The 18795-nt window shown below is 40.3% G+C and overlaps 2 protein-coding genes across 5 annotated transcripts; one reads left to right on the top strand and one right to left on the bottom strand.

Moving 5' to 3' along the window:
• Positions 1-916: 916 nt before the first annotated feature.
• On the bottom strand, positions 917-5446 carry LOC115752502 (probable UDP-arabinose 4-epimerase 1). Of its 3 annotated transcripts, none has more exons than XM_048283158.1 (11): positions 5126-5446; positions 4095-4216; positions 3687-3749; positions 3463-3570; positions 3260-3367; positions 3042-3133; positions 2426-2567; positions 2131-2225; positions 1805-1934; positions 1568-1712; positions 917-1356 (listed from the first exon to the last, which is right to left on the bottom strand). In XM_048283158.1, the coding sequence occupies exons 2-11, from the start codon at positions 4212-4214 to the stop codon at positions 1118-1120; spliced, it is 1242 nt and encodes a 413-aa protein (XP_048139115.1). In that variant the 5' UTR covers positions 4215-4216; positions 5126-5446; the 3' UTR covers positions 917-1117. The 3 variants fall into 3 exon arrangements, with proteins under 3 accessions (XP_048139115.1, XP_048139116.1, XP_048139117.1); XM_048283159.1 differs by having other exon boundaries at positions 3463-3567; positions 5126-5445; XM_048283160.1 differs by lacking the exons at positions 3463-3570; positions 3687-3749; positions 4095-4216; positions 5126-5446 and having other exon boundaries at positions 3246-3368.
• Positions 5447-10118: 4672 nt separating this feature from the next.
• On the top strand, positions 10119-18459 carry LOC115752499 (protein PAT1 homolog 1-like). Of its 2 annotated transcripts, none has more exons than XM_030690710.2 (5): positions 10119-10469; positions 11394-11539; positions 11668-11724; positions 12842-12917; positions 15828-18459. In XM_030690710.2, exons 1-5 carry the CDS (start codon positions 10418-10420, stop codon positions 17918-17920), a joined length of 2424 nt encoding a protein of 807 aa, XP_030546570.1. In that variant the 5' UTR covers positions 10119-10417; the 3' UTR covers positions 17921-18459. The 2 variants fall into 2 exon arrangements, with proteins under 2 accessions (XP_030546570.1, XP_030546569.1); XM_030690709.2 differs by having other exon boundaries at positions 10120-10474; positions 11399-11539.
• The last annotated feature ends 336 nt before the right edge of the window (positions 18460-18795 follow it).

Raw genomic sequence — 18795 nt, 5'->3', positions numbered from 1 at the left:
TCGACACCTGCACCCAGAAACCTCACATGACTGACAAAATTTTGGTTAGTCTATTGATTTCCCTGATCTCTGCGCAGATAAAATTGGATCATCACAGATTACAGAACAAGGGAGTTTCATGTGAAAATTTGTCTTGCACAAAAATCTGGAGGATGTTTTAAAACCAAGGATCTGATGACTTGCAAGGAATTTTGCAGGCTGCGTGAAATACCTTACGATTCCTAGGATGGATCCTTTGAGATTCTTCTATCGTGTGGCCGGCTGGACAGAATTTCTGGCAACCCAGACAACAAACAACTTGAGTTTTCACTGGCCATTGTCCCATGAAATATTAAAATTCTGCTAGAAATGCAGACAACCAAATGTGAATAGATGTGGTCTTCAATGTCCTAGAGAGAACTGCTGATGTTGATACCAGTTTGAAGCTTAGGACAGTTCTCATGTACTATGTTCCTCAACTCTGAGACATGAATGAATATGATAAAATGTCGCATTTTGCAGCTTCCTATGGCTATGAAAGACTGTCTAACCGTTGATGGGTTGAAGTGCCGGATATCTAGGATTGCTGATAAGGAACCACTCTACGGACCCTTGACTGTGCACGAAGTAGACATATAATCACCACTTTTAGTACAGCTTAGATACGCGGTCTGGTTGTTCCAAACTCAGCTTTTGTTTCCGAGCAATCAGTCATTCCATTTAAAACCTTCCTCAGAAGAAAATGGTGAATTATGATGTGATAGATTTCGAGAGTAGAACCTAATTATACAATGGGAATCTTGAAGCTTTGTCAACTGCTTCAAAAATTAAAGCTTTTGTTTTTCTTTCTCCTGGCAAAAAGGGTTAGAGGTAGCGGGCAAGCTCATTGTGTTTACACCAAGGATAGAATATGATTCGAATGTGAGCTGAAACAGACTAAGTTACTAATCCGCAGCCATGTCAATCATGACCATTCTTCTGCCTTGCCACCAGGTTCTGCAATCTCTCCTGGAGATCTCTAAATTTCAGGCAATTTAATCAATCATCGAACATGTAAAGAGTGTGCAGATTTAGTGTGGCTGTGAGAGCAACCTCTTATAGCAAATCTGACTGCACAACTATAAGGACCTCCTCACATTCAATGTTCGTCAGTTGGAGGGCCATAGCCATTTGTATGCGACTTCCGCCATCTCCATGCAATCTTAAGGCTTTCCTGAAGATCCGTATACTGAGCTGTCCAATTCAGCTCCTGCCTTATTTTTGAAGGATCGCTGTAAACTTCGGCATAATCCCCTGGCCGACGATCTAGATATTTGACTTTTATGTCGGCCCCAGTCGCAATTTTGCATGCCTCAACGAACTCCTTCACCGATTTACCTGAGACAGGAGAGACCAGAAGAGCTTTTAGTAAGCAGTAGTAAATATAGAGGAGCAAAAGAGTGTTCGATAAACATAAATGCACATTAGAGCTTAACAGGAGAATTAATTTGTTCAATGAGAAAGTGTGAACGTAACTACTTAACATGTTGAGGGTTACACTACATATCTCTTCGTACATCCGTTAATAGAAATGTAAGTTTTTCAAGACCTCTTCCTGTGCCGACATTGTAAGTCTTCACTTGTCGAGATTCGGCATTGGCCAGAGCTTTCACGTGAGCGTCGATGAGGTCATTGACATCAATATAATCCCTGATGCAAGTGCCATCGGGAGTGTTATAGTCTGTCCCTCTTACCTAGAACCATCATCATGAAGTCAATAACTTTAAATTCTTCATTTCCATTCCAGGTTTCACAGGATGTTGCCATGAGGAAATATAAGTCATACCTTCAACCCAGTAGTAATGCCAGAGGCAGCATCAAAACAAGCACCCGATATCCGACCATGTTCACGGAGTTCCGGTCGGGGAGCTTCACCTAATCTGCCTTCCGGATCTGATCCGATGACATTAAAGTACCTGAATATGTAGTGGTTTGGCAGTTAGAAAGAGTTTGAGCACTCTGCTTAAGACTACAAGATATGGCGAGTGATGTAATGTTGCTGCTTGTACTTTTCTTTCATTCTTTGACCTCTACCGTCTTGAGCATTCCTCGGTGAAAGAAAAATTAAGAAAAATGACAGATGATTTAATTGATGTACACAAGGCCACGAACCGCAGGATCACAACAGCCATGTCAGAGTTCTTGGAGAAATCCCGTATAATATCTTCGGCCATCTTTTTGGCTTTTCCATATGGATTGATGGGGAGCTGCACAGTGTATTTGGTAGTACAATCATTTTCTACATATATCCAGAGATTTGCCAATTTGAACGGGAAATTTAGTATCATATCACGTTTATATTTGCACAATGTTAGTTGAACATCACGTTCAATGAGTTGCACTGGCATCAGCGCGTCATTTCAGCATCAGCGTGAAATAGAGCAGTTGTATACCATAAGAAACTTACTTGAGGAGTGTCTTCAGTGATGGGCATCTTCTTTGGCTCTCCATACGTGGCGCAGGTACTTGAGTAGATCAATCTCTTCACACCATGGGAAGCCATTGCCTCTAACACTACCAAAGTGTTCGATGTGATATTATGGTAGTACCTGCCAGGTACATTAAGGTTTCCATCAAGGACTGGACTGCCAAGTGACATACCCATAGCCATTCAACAACCCCAACATAAGATGGTCAGCCCAGGTTTTGGAATTTGACAGGGATGCCAATTTTATAAGAAATGATGAGCACAATGCTGCCATTGCTGACCTCAGTGAGGGAAACTTTTCATGGTGTGATGGCTATTATAGATAAACTCAATGCTGAGAGAGTTAGTAAAAGCACGATGATGCCCTAAAAATTGTTGTGAAGTGTGTGAAAACCTGGGTGTCTCATATGTCCATTAACTTGCATTAGACCAGGTATTGAAGCTAATATGAATAGCATAAGCTTCCAGTTCAAAGAAATTGTTATGCTGAACACGAGAATGTCATATAATGAAATTATAAATAGCATAACGTTTATTTTGTTAGGACTTCGAAATCGTGGACACGCCTCTTTTGGATTTCAGAACCCGGAATTACCTAAGAGGATCCAGCGTGCTTTCCCCAACATAAGCTACAGCTGCAAAATGAATGACTGCATCAAATGCATTCTCTGCAAAAATTTTGTTGACCTGCCATTTTAATTTAAGGAGAAACAATCGAATTTCCGCTTCCGGGTTAATTGGAAAAAAGTGATGCAGTAAAAAATTAAGTCCATATGTTTGATCAAGTTTGCTGTAGGACCATCAGGAGGATACTGCTCTTGGATCTCCCAGGTCTGCATAAATGAATTGAAGACGACCAGGCTTCGGAAATAGCTTCTCAAGAACTTTGACCGCACCTATATTTCCACGTGAAAGATTGTCCTTCAAAAGCAAAGAGAAGTTGTTTGTTGATAGGCAATTAACCTTTAGAGTAAAAACTTGAAAAAGAACTCTCCACATTTCTGAACACAGCATACCAATATTGTTACTCGATGTGAATCATTTAACAAGCGTAAGGCAGCATGAGAGCCTATATACCCCGCGCCTCCAGTTACCAGAACATGTGTCACCCCGGATTCGTGCTGCAGAAACGGGCCATATAAAGTAGAGTGAACGAAGACATATCATGCAAGATGAGCTCTGAGACCAATAAAAGAACAAAAAGAATCTTTTTGCAATATTTTGACTCAGCAATTCATACCTCTTGCCTTGAAAGAGTGGGGAGAGAACTATTGGAATTGTGCTCCCGATTCCCAGAAGTGGACTGGTCATAGGATGAAACGAAGAATTTGATGAGAGCTCAGAAAATGCCCGGCTCGACCATATATTATCGACTGAAATATTGGACAATTGAGTCTGAGGAGTCAACATGGATTGAAAGAGCCATTTAACCCCAGATAAAAATATTTTGAAGTGTAAGATTTGGCTTAGTCAGGAACGGTGTCATCCATCTAAATCTGTACGAGTAGTTAATATTGGATACTTGGTGTGAGAAGAACAAACATAAAATGTTTAGTACTCTAATTGCAAACAACAGCGCTAGAACTTATACTGAACAATATGCACAGAAGGCACTCATTTTCATTAAATCGTCAAATTTGGGTCATACTAGGCCGGGGCTATTGAGGGTTGGCTGTCTCAACATCAAGATCCCGAAGATGGTAAGAGCAGAGGCCACAAGTACTGTTCCGACAAGAATGCTCCTCTGCTTCATGTCGAAAACATCCATGCCTACAAATGCAGCAGCAATCAAGTTACTGGTAAGCAGCTTATTGGATTTTATGCGTTGTATGCAATATGAATAAAGAACCAAAGCAACTTTACACTCGTATTGAGTTTATCATTGCAAAGGAAAAGAAAAGGAAGTCTCTTGAAGTAATAAGCCAAATATCGACTTCAAGAAATTTGCGCATGGCAGACTTTAAATCAAGATAGCTTCAAAATTTCCCCACAGGCTCCTATTACAAGTGCAACAATCAAGTCATGTTGACATAGGAACCATCTGCAAGCCTGATGTTCTATTATTCATCGTTGCAGTAATCAACTCGACTTTGTGTTGTTGAATTACGTACATCAGTCTCTTTTTCCTTTCAAAAATGAGATTTTTTTTTCTCGGCCAAAAGAAACTGAGAGTTGACAAGCCACGAGTTCAATCCTCCCATGCCCGAAACAGAATTCAAGCGCTGAAAAGCAGGGAATCATGAGCGTCGAAACAGATGAACAAAAGAAAGCCAGAAAGGCAAAGAGAGTTGCACAGTGGAAGTTGACTTTCCAAAAATACCATAGAAGTCAGCAATCTCTCTCTACCCTGGATGAGAAGGACATGATCAGCAAACACCAACAGTCATCTTTAGCTACCAAATCAAACTAAAACACCCAATAGCATCACAAAATCATCCATTTCAAATTCGACGCCAATCGAATTATGCAGAGAACCGGTTGGAAGAACAGTCCCAACCAAAGCAGCAGAAGCACCACCAGAAAAGGCAGAGAAATTAAACATCAAGCGAGCACTCCGTCAACAAAGACGTCTGTGAACAACATGTGATTGGATTGAACTAGACCACCATCCGAGACAAACTCCAGCACAAGAAAAGCAACACACTCTGAAGTTCGGAAACTCATGGACGCATCGTGTACCTGAAGGTCCTGAACAAGACCCGGTACGACTTCAGGAGGAGGAGGGTTCGTCGCAAGAAGCCTCGGAAACTACAAAACTCTGCGCACTGAGAAGAAACGTCCCTGACCCATCTATGGTGAGGCTGAAGAAAGAGGACTAGAGTGGGAAGACCGGTGGGAATTTGGACCAAGTCCTGGTCTTCTGGGTCGTCACTTCCAATGCATCAGGCTGAGACAATGGAACCGTAACGTCCAACGTAGGACTCCTATGCTTCCATTCGGAAGGATCAGCAAGAGACTTAGCCCCACTTTCGGTTAAAGTCAACGACCCATATGAAACAGTTGCTGAAGAGTTCGATCGACCGCCAAGTGTAGTGTATATTGCATTTCTTGGCTCAAAAATGAAGATCCGGGTGGGGACCGGGTCACGGCGTTTCGGATCCACCTGACGCAACTCGGAGAGTACGGGTAATGGGGATTGGGGGACATCGTGACAGGATTCGACGAGATATTTTCCTAGCATCTTGTCTGGTTAGATTTCATCTTGAATTCTATTATATTTATCTTATTTATATTATATTACAGCTAATTTCCTGGTTAAAGATAAAATCTTTGCTGGCTTTGTTTGCAATGCGATAAACGCACGCGCTTTTTATATCATAGTTTTCGACGTCCCTAACGAATTGAAATGATCACATCCTTTCCTGCGGTTCCATTCTTGACGTAGAATAAATTCCATACCACTTTCTTTTCTTATTCTTTTTCTTTGGTTTTGAATTTACTAAAAGATAAATTTACCGTGTTCGTTTCAAACAACAAAGATTAAGATCATATGTGGGACCTATTATTTCTTCGCCTATTTTATCTTCTTCTTCTTTCGTTCTAACCAATCTAAGATGAAACTAGTGTACTCTTCTAAAAAAAAAAAGAAGAAGAAGCTTATTTGGCGGATAGTTAACCAATTACTGTGTTAATAAGTTGTATATCTCTTATTCTTTGTTGCTGTAGGCAATCATTAGCCTAAAAATAACCTAAGCACAAGTAAGAGTGAAAAAATTCATCTACTAGGTTAGTAAATGCATTTGGTTTAACGATAACTTTAATATATGCCATTACATTGTAATTCGTGTATGGTAATTGCACAATTTTTTGTTTTATTCGGTGAATCTAATCGCCCAATTTGAAATAAATTCTCATGCTATCACTGCACGATTTTTCAAAAGATATTTTCAGAAAATTAAATTTACGAAAAAAAAAAACTAAATTGAAAATTCCAAACACCCATTATTATCTGGCAAATTCAAAAGAAGATGCTCCTTAAAACATTGATGCGATATTGTCTTTGTCTTTATTACATGGAATAAGTTGCTGTTGACAAGAGAAAGACGGCAATTGTAATTGCATTTCCAAAAGCATCAAAGTTTCCATAGAACCATTAAAGATGAAAAAACTCTCTTCAAAGAATAATGTGTACTGCAATGTTAACAAGTTGCAAATGCAATTAAGGCTTCGTTTATTTCGCGAAAAATGAGTTGTTTTTGGAAAATATTTTATAGGAAGTCAATTTCCAAGAAAATGACTATATTTTTCGGTGTTTGGTTGAAGAATGAAAAAAATCAGGAAAATATTTTCTGTTGTTTGGGATGGGAAATTAGATTTAACTTTCCTCCATGCACTTCATTTAATAATTTATTATTTTTCCCTTTTTTATTTTTTAAAATCAAATTTTAATATTCTTAAATATTTATCTTTTTTCCCTTTTTTCTCCTTCCTCTTTTCTTTTTTTCTTTTTAATGTTTTTCTCTTTTTTCAATTACATTTTTCTACCGGTCGCGGACCCCGATTACGGCCGACAACCGACCGCGGGCAATGCTTGGCCTTGCGCAAGGCCGATGACCGTTGGCCCGGGCTCACGCAAGGCCGGCGATGGTACGCTTGGCCGACGGCGACTAGCTTGGCCTCGCCATATCTAGCGAGGCTAGCGGCGGCTAGTTGGCGAGGCCGGCGACGACTCGCCCGGCCTCTCACAAGGTCAACGCGCGGCCGGCCCGGCCTCGATCGGGGCCGGCGACGGCTCGCCTCACCTCACCTGGCCAACCATCGAGTGCGGCCATGGCCGGCGATTGGCAAAGAAGGAATACTTAAAAAAAGAAAAGAAAAAAAGGCAAAAAAGGAAAAAAAAAAATAAAGAAAGTAACTAAAAAATAAATTTCATCCAAAAAATAAAATTTTTGAATTTTGAAAAAATAAATAAAAACAAAAAGAAAGCAAAAAAATAATAAAAAAGAAAAATAGTTGAAAGAGATGAGCAATGAAAAGTGTGGAAAATGTTTTCCTCTTCTCAAAATGAGGAAATCATTTTCCTTAGTTTTAGAAGGTTTTTTTTTTTTGTTGATTGGAAAATGTTTTCCATTGACCACTCATTTTCCGCCCCCAAACACCAAAAATTGGGGAAAATGTTTTCCGAAAAAATATTTTCCGTGAAACAAGCAGAGCCTAAACAAAAAATACAATCCATTCGGCTGCTTGGCTCTCCTAAAAAGGGCGACTCTCTTGGAATATTAATATGTTACCTAAATTTGGGAATAAATTACAATGTGATAATGCGATAAGCTCCTATCTTATAATAGTTCTTTCAGGTTGAATTGTTGCATGCTTGAGTCCCCTATGCCTAGTATATTTCACCACTATCTATTTCAATGTTCCTTGAATGCGTTAATTCGAGATATTTACCTTTCTATTTACATGTCTAACTATTATGTACCATATCTCTTCTCATTTTCAACAGTCTAAAATGCAGAAGGACATCATGTAAGAGTTGCTTGTGTAAGAGTTTTTCTATATAGGTTTACATTAGTTGAAATTGATATTTATCGATTAGTGGGATTAGTCTAATAAGGTAATATATGAGGATTCTTAATTGATTTTAATATGAGCTGACTTAGTGTGGGACAAGTTAGACCCAACTCGTGATGAGAGGATCTGCATCAGAAACTCTATATAAAGGATCAAGTCTCTTTTCTAGCCCTTACTCTCGGAATTTCAAAACAGATCTTTCGTTTGAAAGATGGTCATCTCATTGGGCAACGCTCCAAAGGGAATGGAGGCGAAGAACTTGGGTTCTCGATTCGTTGCCATTTCGCATTCAATTTTGACGGATTCTAATCAAGGTGCACGCATTCTTCTCTCATATACGTGTAATATTTCTGATTTCGGTTAAATGATTATTGGGCATGTCACATTTGTGACCTTACAGCTTGTCCTTTAGCTTTTCAACTAGGAGTACATTTGACTGAAAAAACCAAAAAACAAAAGTATAACCTTTGTGAGACATAGCCGGGGCTCATATAAGAAAGGATCATTGCTTATACAAATTGCTCAATTTGCTTTTCAACAAGCTCTTTTTTGAAAAGTGTCCCCTCGCAATATCTTCTTTTCAACCCATGAAGTATTGACCAAAAAAAAAAAAAAAAAATGAAGTGGATTTCGACAAAAAAGAAAAAGAAAAAACTAATGAAGTAGATGCGAAAATGAACCATCTTCAATATTTTGAATAATCTCACGATCGAGAAAATACTTTATATAAAGTCCCCATTCTGGATTTATTATATCTAGAAGCAAACCATCAGAATACACAAATCTCATCTCATGCACACTTGAAAGTAGCATTGAGCATAATGGACTTACCAAATCGGGAAATGCTTGGATCGAATCGGACCGGCCGGGTTGGTCCGGTTCCTAGAGGCTTCGATTGTTTCCTGGCTCCATAAAATTAGAATCGGTTACGGTCGGTTTGATTCGCGATTCCAAGAGGGAAGTGGATCGTTTGAACCGCCTAAACATCTTTATTTAATTTACTAGTGCTTAAATATAAACGTAAACTTAATTTACCCTCCTTCGTTCACACTTCAGCACATCACATTTTTGTGGATGAGAATTGTTTCCAGCTCTACATGCTATGATACATTGTGGACCATTAAGGGTGAGGTCATGGACAATCAAAGGTTGTTGTGTGTAAGGGTGAGTGATTCAAGAGTCGATCTAGATTCAACTTAGAACCTATTTGTCGGAACTTGTTCTCTAATTGTTGGGACATGGAACCTACTTTGCATATCCTGAAATTTGTAACATATCTTGTCATAGGTTTCAGAGTAGGTTCCAGATTTTAAGATCGATTTTAGGGTCAACTCGGGTTTCAACTGAATTCTTAATTGAACGATTGCAATGAATTAATATTTCTAATGACCATCATTTGATGCTACAATCCATTAGCCATGACTCACATTTGTACATGCAAAGAATATGAAATATTAACAAAGTAAAAGTCTTAGTCATGAATATAGTAGAAATAGATGCTCGGACTAATGGTTTCAAAATTAAACACTCATCATCGGACTCCATAGAATAACGTTGCAAAGATATAGAACAGGAAAAACACAAATACTTGTTCCAATTTTCGGATCGAAACATACAACTTGCCCGTCCGATATGATTTTTCAATTTTTAAAACCTGAACATAATTTGTACGTCTTAAAATTTAAGATGGGATCGATCTTTGATTTTACTTTGAAATCATATTCACGTCATGAAAGATTAAGACGGCCGATGACGTCACGACCCGAACCGCCATCCGCCACGCGGATCACGTGGCCCCGAGATGGCACCGACCGACAGTATAATTATCTCAGCGCCAAAACCGTTCTCGTAAGTAATTAGCTGTTATCTGACCCGAACCCGATTGGCGATGCGTGTAGCCTCGCCCAGCGCCTCACCCCCAAAAATCCTCAGCCGTCCGATCGCTGCCCCGAGGTCAACGGTGAGGCCGCACGGAACCGAAGCCTCAGTGGGAATCAGGACCAAAGAGACGAGCATATCTCAGAGGGGGGCGCGGATCCGCTCCATGCGGTGCACAGTACCTCCGTGCTGCTCTCCACTCATCTCGCGCCACGTCATCACCATCCCCATCCTCCTCCACCGAAAAAAAAAAAAAAATTACCTAACATGGTGGTGACTCGAGAAAACAAATACAAAAAACTTTCTCCTAGACGTCTCTCTCTCTCTCGATCTCCTCTCGGAGAGAGATTTGATTTCCATCTTCTCTTCCAGTTTCAGTAATCGGGAGCGAGGAGCTCCGAAACCCTAGCGATCCCTGTTCGCGCTCATTCTGCAGAATATAGGCTGAGCTAGCTCCCTAGGTTCGTTTTCGTTCGGCTAGCTGTCATGCTCGCTACGGCCCCGGCTCTCTCAGTGTTGCTGCTTCTCCTCCTGCCCTAGAGGTTCTAGGGTTACGGAGCTTGGTTGTTCGCCCCACATATGGAGAGATCCCACTCGAAGGATTCGAAGGAATCCCGAGATAGCTCCTCAGGTTCGTTTCCCTGAGATTTGGCCTCGTTTGAGCTTCAATTATTGGTTTTTTCCCTTTTTTGGTAAGATGGCGCCCTTTTTTTTTTTTTTTCCAAGTTTCGCTGGGGACGAGCGCGGTGAGGAGTGAGATTTTTGTTGAGTCGTTTTTGTTCTCGTCGGTTTCGGTGAGCTTCCTGTGATGTGCAGAATGAAGTCGTGAATATTTCTTCTGGCGAAGTTGAACGAGGTTCAATTTGTACGAAGCTGGGGTTTTAGGGTTTGTTGCGCTTGAATCTTGTGGCGGTTGCCGAGGGGGAATGAGATTCCACTTTTGATGTGGCTGGACATCTTAGAGCGGTTTCAAAAAGATTGTTGGGGATGATTTATGTATGTTTTAGTTAGAGTCTGACTTTTTATCTATTATACTTGGGCCATATAAGAATTGAGAATTCTATCTCTGGTGTTTGTTAACCCTTCGTAGCAATCTTGTAAGTAGGCATAATGGGCATTTGTTGCTAATTGGTTGACTTTAATTGATTGATATCTGATAATAAATATCTCGATTTCTAATAATTAGATGCAGATTCCTACGGTTGATTAGCGAAGGTTTAGTCATGTTTACAACATTTACTTATCTAAGTACCATTTTGGTGGCCGTCTCAGCTACTTTCGAGCTATCAAGGCCAAACCACATTGGGCTGTGAAGTGGTTTTTTTTTTTCGGTCCCGAATGTTTTGTCCAAAGGTTATCTAAGCTAACTTTCCTGTCTGGTTGCTGCTATTGCTCTTCAGTGTTATTTTTTGTGCTTGCAACTAGTTCTGCTGTTCCTCTGTAAGTTTGAATTGCCTTAGTACTAATCACGAATGGTACTCCTGCCCAATGCTTTGAAACTGTTTAGATGTCACTTTATTTACGAGCTCTAATTTGTGTGTTTACTGTAATTCAGGCACACTCTTCGATGCATCCCAATATGCATTTTTTGGTCCAAACCTTGTGGAAGAAATGGAATTAGGGGAGCTAGAAGATGGGGTAGAAGACTTCCCCGTGTTTGGACCTGCAGATGATGAGTATCATTTGTTTGATAAAGAAGAGGTTTGTGAACAAACTTCTATGTTCCCTTACCTGTGAACAAACATAAGTCCTTTCTTATAATTTTCACTTGTTCTTGCTTATAGCAACTTTTCCCCTCTTAAACTATAGCCTCAATTTTCATTTTCCAGGGTGGCGGTCTGGCATGTCTATCTGAAGTGGATGATCTGGCCACTACTTTTGCTAAGGTCACACACCTTCTATGGCTGTTCTAAATCGTTACTTGAGTTCCTAGAGTTGCTGTATTTTTCACTTGTGTCTGTCTGAGGTAATAATTTAAGCTCTATGGAGCCAATTAAAACACTTCAAGACTTGGACCTTTTTTATAAGTGCTGTTCACCCAATGCAGTCATAATTAAAAAGTAAATGGTGCTGTTAACTCTCTCTCTCTCTCTCTCTCTCTCTCTCATTGTGATTATATTTCTCACCATTACCTTTTATGCCGATTCATAGTCTGAACAAGTAGGTAGGGAGTTGTTATAGTTTCTCTTTTCTTTTTTTGGATGGAATAGAATTACAAGGTGATTTTGTGAGTTAGATGTGGTTGTGAAGAGAGAGGAGTGAGCATCCTTGTATTAGATCTCAAACTGAGCAATATTTCCAATGCTTAGGCCACCCCCCAAAAAAAAATTCCCGAGTGCTACATAATGTTTTACCCATTTGACTCTTATTATTAACAGTTTCCTTGGTGGGGATTGCTCTAGATTAACCTTCAATTCTCTGGGCTTTATTATTAACAATTTCCTTGGTGGGGATTGCTCTAGATTAACCTTCAATTCTTAAATGCTGTAAGTACATGGAAATGTATCTCAAGTCACAAATTGCGAAGACCTGTTTTTGCTTCCTGCCAACTTTAAGCCTGCCTCTAGTGCCTCAGTTACCACTCTTGGACAATGATTTATCCTTCTATCTTCAATTGTTCGTCATGATTGGAGAGGGAGAAACCTCCCTGTTGTCCAGAATATGGAAGTGAGTTGTTGATCGCAAGTCCTGATCCACCACAACATTATTTTTAGAGTCCAAGTGGTGATTTTGAAGTACTTTTGGCATAGGACCATCATTGCTCCCCTTTGAAGTCTTGCCTCCATAGAAATGAGCAATGAGAAAGATACCAGTGGGGGTGGTCTTTAAAGATTGCTTCATGACTTGATCTAATCTTTTTTCCATTCATCTCATCGTACATCTGATGGGTTGGTCTTGCTGATATATTTTATGAGGATCTTGCCTTTTAGGTCTTAAAAAATTCTTTTGTTACTTAAAGTTCCTCTTTCTTGATTTCTCAACTAGTTTTTGTTCCATTGGCAGTTGAACCGAGTAGTCACTGGACCAAGGAACCCAGGTGTCATCGGGGATCGAGGATCAGGATCTTTCTCCAGGGAAAGTGAGTAACCTACTTGTCTTTTTGGTTGTTTCCGAAGCATCCTTCTACAAACACATTGAAATTGGAGACTTTTCCAGTGACTATATCGATCCTCGTGTGTCTATGGTGGATAGATGTTTTATTATGTTTTGACATTCTCTTCTAGTACTGCTGGTCTGAAAATGTTGTGTTGCAAAGTTTTAACAGTGCAACGCTTCAAAATAGTTGAAAATTGTGTCGGCTCTTTTATTTTCTTTCTCGAAATAATGTTCTCTATTACTCCATGGAAAGGAGAAGCCACGGCACTGTTTTGGCTACATCTTTTGAGAAGTTAGTTTGCATATTGTAGAATTGTATCCATTAAGTTTGTGAAAAAGTGAAAATGTGAAGACCATAGTTCCTCGTGAAAAATTTTCTGTGAAAACAAAAGTGTAAAACTAAACTAGGACCGAATGCACCCTAATTTGATAAGTCTTATCATAACATTGGTCATATTGAAGCTAGATCATGCATCTCAGCAAAAAATTGGTGTGGGTCTGCAGTTGGTTTGAGTGCAATACATGAAGGTGTGTGATGCAAAGAAGATTCAAATTTTATTCGCTTCTCCTTTGCACCTGCTGCATCCTTTCTTCTGATTGTGTTCCTTGAGAGTTGCTATAGATCTCTATGATACTAAGCAGGATGACCGCTTATAGATTGCAATCTTTTTGGGTTCTGTGCTAGGTCTCTTAGTCTTAATCTGGTTGATGAGTTCTGTTTAGTTATTGTATTCAGTCTCGGTGGAGTAATGGTATTGAAATTCCAGATAGAAATGAAGTTGGGGAAAGTTTCCTGGGAAAGTTCTCTTCTTGAATAACATTAGCCACCTTTCAATTTACATCTTGTTTTCTTTTTCACAACAGCTTAGATGACTTGTTTCAGATAAAAAACCAAGGATAATCCATTAGGTTTGCTTTACGCATGAAAATTTATGAAGGATGGGCATTGCGATAAGCATGGATGATATGTGAGCTTTGCAGGCAGAGAAATAAGTAAAACATTTGTTGCCAATCGAATGAGCCAGGATTTTTTTTTCTTCCGAAAGTTCATCTTATAATCCAAATGCCATGTTAAAAATGTTGCTGCGACTTTAAACCGTGAAGTAGTTAGATGTCATCACTTGTTTGTCAAAGTCCACATGTCCTGAATCAGAAGATAGTTTTAGTCGAGGCGAGGACGACATTCTAGGATCAAGTACCCCGTATCACGGATCAAGAATAGGTTCAATCAAATGATACTGTGACAAGTCTTTTCATTTTAAAAAGGAGAACCAGTCCTCTAACTCTTGTTAAATCCGTGAGCTAAGTAAAGTCATATACTTTTATGAACCAGATAATGCAAACTGCGTTAACTCGGCTGAAAATCGTTGGTAGGGGTAGAGTCAGTGAAATCACGATTTCAAATCACTAAATATGTCAAGATTGCGAGTTGGCTCACATTGAATTGGTGGTGGCTGCTTCTGCTGTCTGGTGCACTTTGTTTGGGGTGTTGGGCTAGCCCAAAACCAACTAAACAAGCCCATGATGCATTAGTGAAACGGGGTATTGAACTGATGCCTAATTGAATAAATCTTAAATGAAAAAAAGGGAAGACAATAAGAAGAGAATATGAATAGACATGGTCGTCACTTCCTGGTGATACTACAAAGGCAAAGCTAGAGTTCTTGCTTTTTTTTTTCGCAAATGGTAGAGGTTGCACTAATATCGACCACCAACAACTGCACCAGAAAGTGATGTGAACTCCGACTATTTAGGACTGGATGAAGGAAATTTGTTGATTTAATTGTGTGAGCAGAAATTATTTTTAAGTTCGATAAACTATTTTAGAAAAGCTAATACAATTTTTTTTTTCCTCAAGCAAATTTGTTTTCTTTTGGGTAGAGTATTTCTGTTAGTATATTAGTTTTTCTGACGTCTATTAATTTAATGTATGTGAATACAGTTGAGTTAGGTATTATGATTTTTAGCTACTCCTGTAAAACCTATTTCTCGTATAATTAAATAGATCCACTTACAGGAGTGGAGACAGCTTATTGATGTCATATATAATTCCATTGATGTTTAGTTTAAGCACAGATTACTATTTACTTGGTTCTTGAAGTGGCGAGCACAGATAGACTTGTGCCTATAGCTGAACATTGGAGGTTGGAAAACAATCTTGTGTAAATGCCAAGTCCTCCGTGGAAGTTGCTTGTCTTTTTTTATTTCTTGTCATTGTAAAGGGAACTACTGGGGTGTATTTTGATTATAAAACTACAGATGGTAACTCATTTGGTATAATGTATCGAAAAACGATAATAAACAAAAAGAACCCCTTGGTCAACTGCATCAGCATTTGTGCCTTGGAAATTTCTATACCATTTGGAGAGGCGTTTCTTTTGTTCATATTTGAGGAGCAACAGATTCTGTGGTGTACGAGCTTGCTGAGCAAACTTGTGAAGAAAATTTGGAGGGACCACATTGTGTCACTAGAGATCATCATTTGCAAGTTTGTTGTATTATTGGTTGTAATTTTCTTAGCTTCTATATGCACTAGAAAGATGAAGTGGGTCCTGCTAGTTTGTGTATGTTCCTATATTGAACATTTCCTAATTTGTTATGCATGTTCATGTTGATTCTGTGTGAATGTCTGCATGCACACCTGTAACATGTTGGAGTTAGTTCCTAGTTTGCCTGTCCATCAGATTCTTTGCGTGTCTTTTTGCGGCCTTTGTTTCTTATAGAAGCATCATGCATTTCTGTAAGTTTGGAGAGATAGGATAAGGGCCATACCTAGTACCTTCAATTGGATGTTATGAAATAACAGGTTTCCTAAGTTTCTCATGTTCCTGAAATTGAGTCTGTCTTTGTTTTGCGTTTTCATAAGTCATTAATTATCGAAGTGAATTTTTAGGTTCATCAGCCACTGATTGGGCACAAGATGGAGACTTTTCCTCCTGGTTGGATCCCTATTCATTTGATGCAGAAAATGCTCAAGATGGCAAGAGATGGTCGTCACAACCTTCTCCTCGTTATGCGGACTCAAAGCCTTTGTACAGAACGTCGTCCTATCCTCAGCAGCAACCCCATCTCCATCACTTCTCAAGTGAACCAATTCTGGTGCCTAAATCGGCATTCACATCATTTCCACCTCCTGGGAGCAGATCTCAGCAGGCTTCACCTCGAAACCCAAACATGCTCTCTTTAACTGCTGGATCGCAGTTGCCTTTCTCTGCACCAATCTTCTCTCCTTTATCTAACAACAATCTTCAGGTTGCTGGTTTATCCCATGGGCTTGAATTTGGTAACAATGTGCCTCAATTCACCCCTTCTGGCCTTCCTTTTAGCAACAGGTCACAAAGCCACTGGGTCAACCAAGCTGGCGTACTTCATGGTAGTCAGTCTGGAATCTTGAAAAACATAATGCTACAGCAACAATTATCTCATCAAAATGGGTTTATTTCCCCACATCTGATGTCACCTCATCAGCAGCTCCAACATCAAAGGCTTCACCATTCCCTTCAGTCATCTTTGGCCCATTATGCTGCCCTGCATTCCCCACTCTACAGCACTCATCCTTCACCTTCGCATAAAATGATGCTAGGGTTGTCTGATGTTAGGGATCACAGACCCAAATCATCACAAAGAGGGAAACAGAGCGTACGCTTTTCTCATCAAGGATCTGAGCTCAGTAGCCAGAAAAGTGATACCATTTCTATACAGTTCAGATCCAAGTATATGACTTCTGAGGAGATTGAAAGTATTCTTAAAATGCAGCATGCTGCAACCCACAGCAATGATCCTTACATAGATGATTATTACCACCAAGCACGTCTTGCCAATAAATCTTCTGGGTCAAGATCGAAGCAGCGTTTTTGTCCTTCCCATCTTAGAGAACTCCCTTCTCGATCTCGAAATAGTTCTTCAGAACAGCAGTCCCACCTCACTGCGGATGCTGTTGGGAGGGTTCCATTATCTTCTGTTCGTAGGCCTCGCCCCCTCCTTGAGGTTGATTCCCTGCCTAATTCTGCTGATGGCAACTCTGAGCAGAAGGTTGTAGAGAAGCCTCTGGAACAGGAACCGATGCTTGCTGCCAGAATTACCATTGAGGACAGCCTCTGCGTCCTCCTTGATGTTGATGACATTGATCGCCTGTTGCAGTTTACTCAGCCCCAAGATGGTGGGACCCAGTTGAGGCGGAAGCGGCAGATCCTTCTGGAAGGTTTAGCTGCATCACTCCAGCTTGTGGACCCGCTGGGCAAAAGTGGACACACAGTTGGGCTGGGCCCGAAGGATGACATTGTCTTTCTTCGGTTGGTTTCCATCCCTAAGGGCAGGAAGCTCCTATCCAGGTATCTCCAGCTTCTCTTCCCAGGCAGTGAGCTCGCTAGAATTGTATGCATGACCATTTTCCGCCACTTGAGGTTTCTCTATGGTGGCCTTCCTTCTGATCCTGAAGCAGCTGAGACAACCATGAATTTAGCCAATACTGTTTCAAGGTGTGTCAGTGGAATGGACCTTCGTGCGCTGAGCGCATGTCTCGTTGCTGTTGTTTGTTCATCTGAGCAGCCACCACTTCGGCCCCTTGGAAGCGCAGCTGGAGATGGCGCGTCTGTGATTCTGAAATCTGTTCTTGAAAGGGCGACCGACCTTTTGACTGGTCCCCATGCCCCAAACAGTTGTAGCATGCCCAATCGTGCCCTCTGGCAAGCTTCCTTCAATGAGTTCTTTGCACTCCTTACAAAATACTGCCTTGCAAAATATGAAACTATAGCTCAATCAATCTTGACGCAGACCCAGGTTAGCTCAGAAATCATTGGTTCAGAGGCAACCAGAGCAATAAACCGGGAAATGCCTGTGGAACTTTTGCGTGCTAGTCTCCCTCACACTGACGAAAACCAGCGTAAGCTCTTGTTGGACTTTGCTCAACGATCCATGCCTATGAATGCATTTAATGCACGCATGGGTGGGAGCAGCCAAACAAACTCCGAGTCTGTAAGGGGGTAGTAAGACACAATGTGGCAATTGCAGGCTTCATCAAGAAACTTCTGCAGAATCTAGCTGCTTTTCAGAAGATCCCCTCAGTTTCTGAATCATGTGGATAAGGGGATGCTTGGGGGAGAAAAAGCATGAAGTCCTCGATTGTATTAAATCCTAGGAAACAGCTCTATCCCTTCTTTCTTCTTTTCCTTTTTTTTTTTTTTTTAATTTTTCGTCCTTTACTGTTCAATCAAAACAGGATTAGTGATGTCGTTTCCATGATCGTATGGATGAATGTGCATTGAGAAGGGAGGTTCTTGATGGGGGTCAGTGGCGTCCTTGTTTCCTCAGAGGAGCTATATTTTGCTGCTCCATGTTGAAAAAGTCCAGGAGGAAAGTTGAAATGTAGTGGATACTGAATGTTTAGCATGTACATGGTAGTCTTGGGAACCAGCCCACCACTCTCCTATTAATGTGCTATTCTGCCTTTCTTTCTTTTTTACAAATATGTACTGTTCCCAACCGATGAACATCTTTGTAGTCAGCACAAATTTGTCCTTGGTTCAGTGTCTCGCTTTGCATCCGGCTATGTTGTTCCTTCCCAACAATAGTTGGCAATGGAAGTATAGGAAGTGTGTCCTGGGATTGAACATGGAGACATGGTCAGAATTCTCCCTATTCAAAAATGAGTTTGTGTGAGCTTTCCCTCTGAAACTTTTAAGTACCATGTCAGTTTCCCCTCTGAAATTTATGAGTTAAACACGAGACTGCGACATGCATCATATTCATGATTTGTTTATATCTGATTCAGACACACGATTCAGCACATCGAACTTTCCTGTGCTCTTATCTGATTTGTATTTGCTTGCACAAAGCTGTTATTTATGTCAAATTTAAGTTTG

The sequence above is a fragment of the Rhodamnia argentea genome, chromosome 7, assembly GCF_020921035.1.
Source record: "Rhodamnia argentea isolate NSW1041297 chromosome 7, ASM2092103v1, whole genome shotgun sequence".
NCBI classification, from domain to species: domain Eukaryota; kingdom Viridiplantae; phylum Streptophyta; class Magnoliopsida; order Myrtales; family Myrtaceae; genus Rhodamnia; species Rhodamnia argentea.
This window is presented reverse-complemented; position numbering and strand designations above follow the sequence as displayed.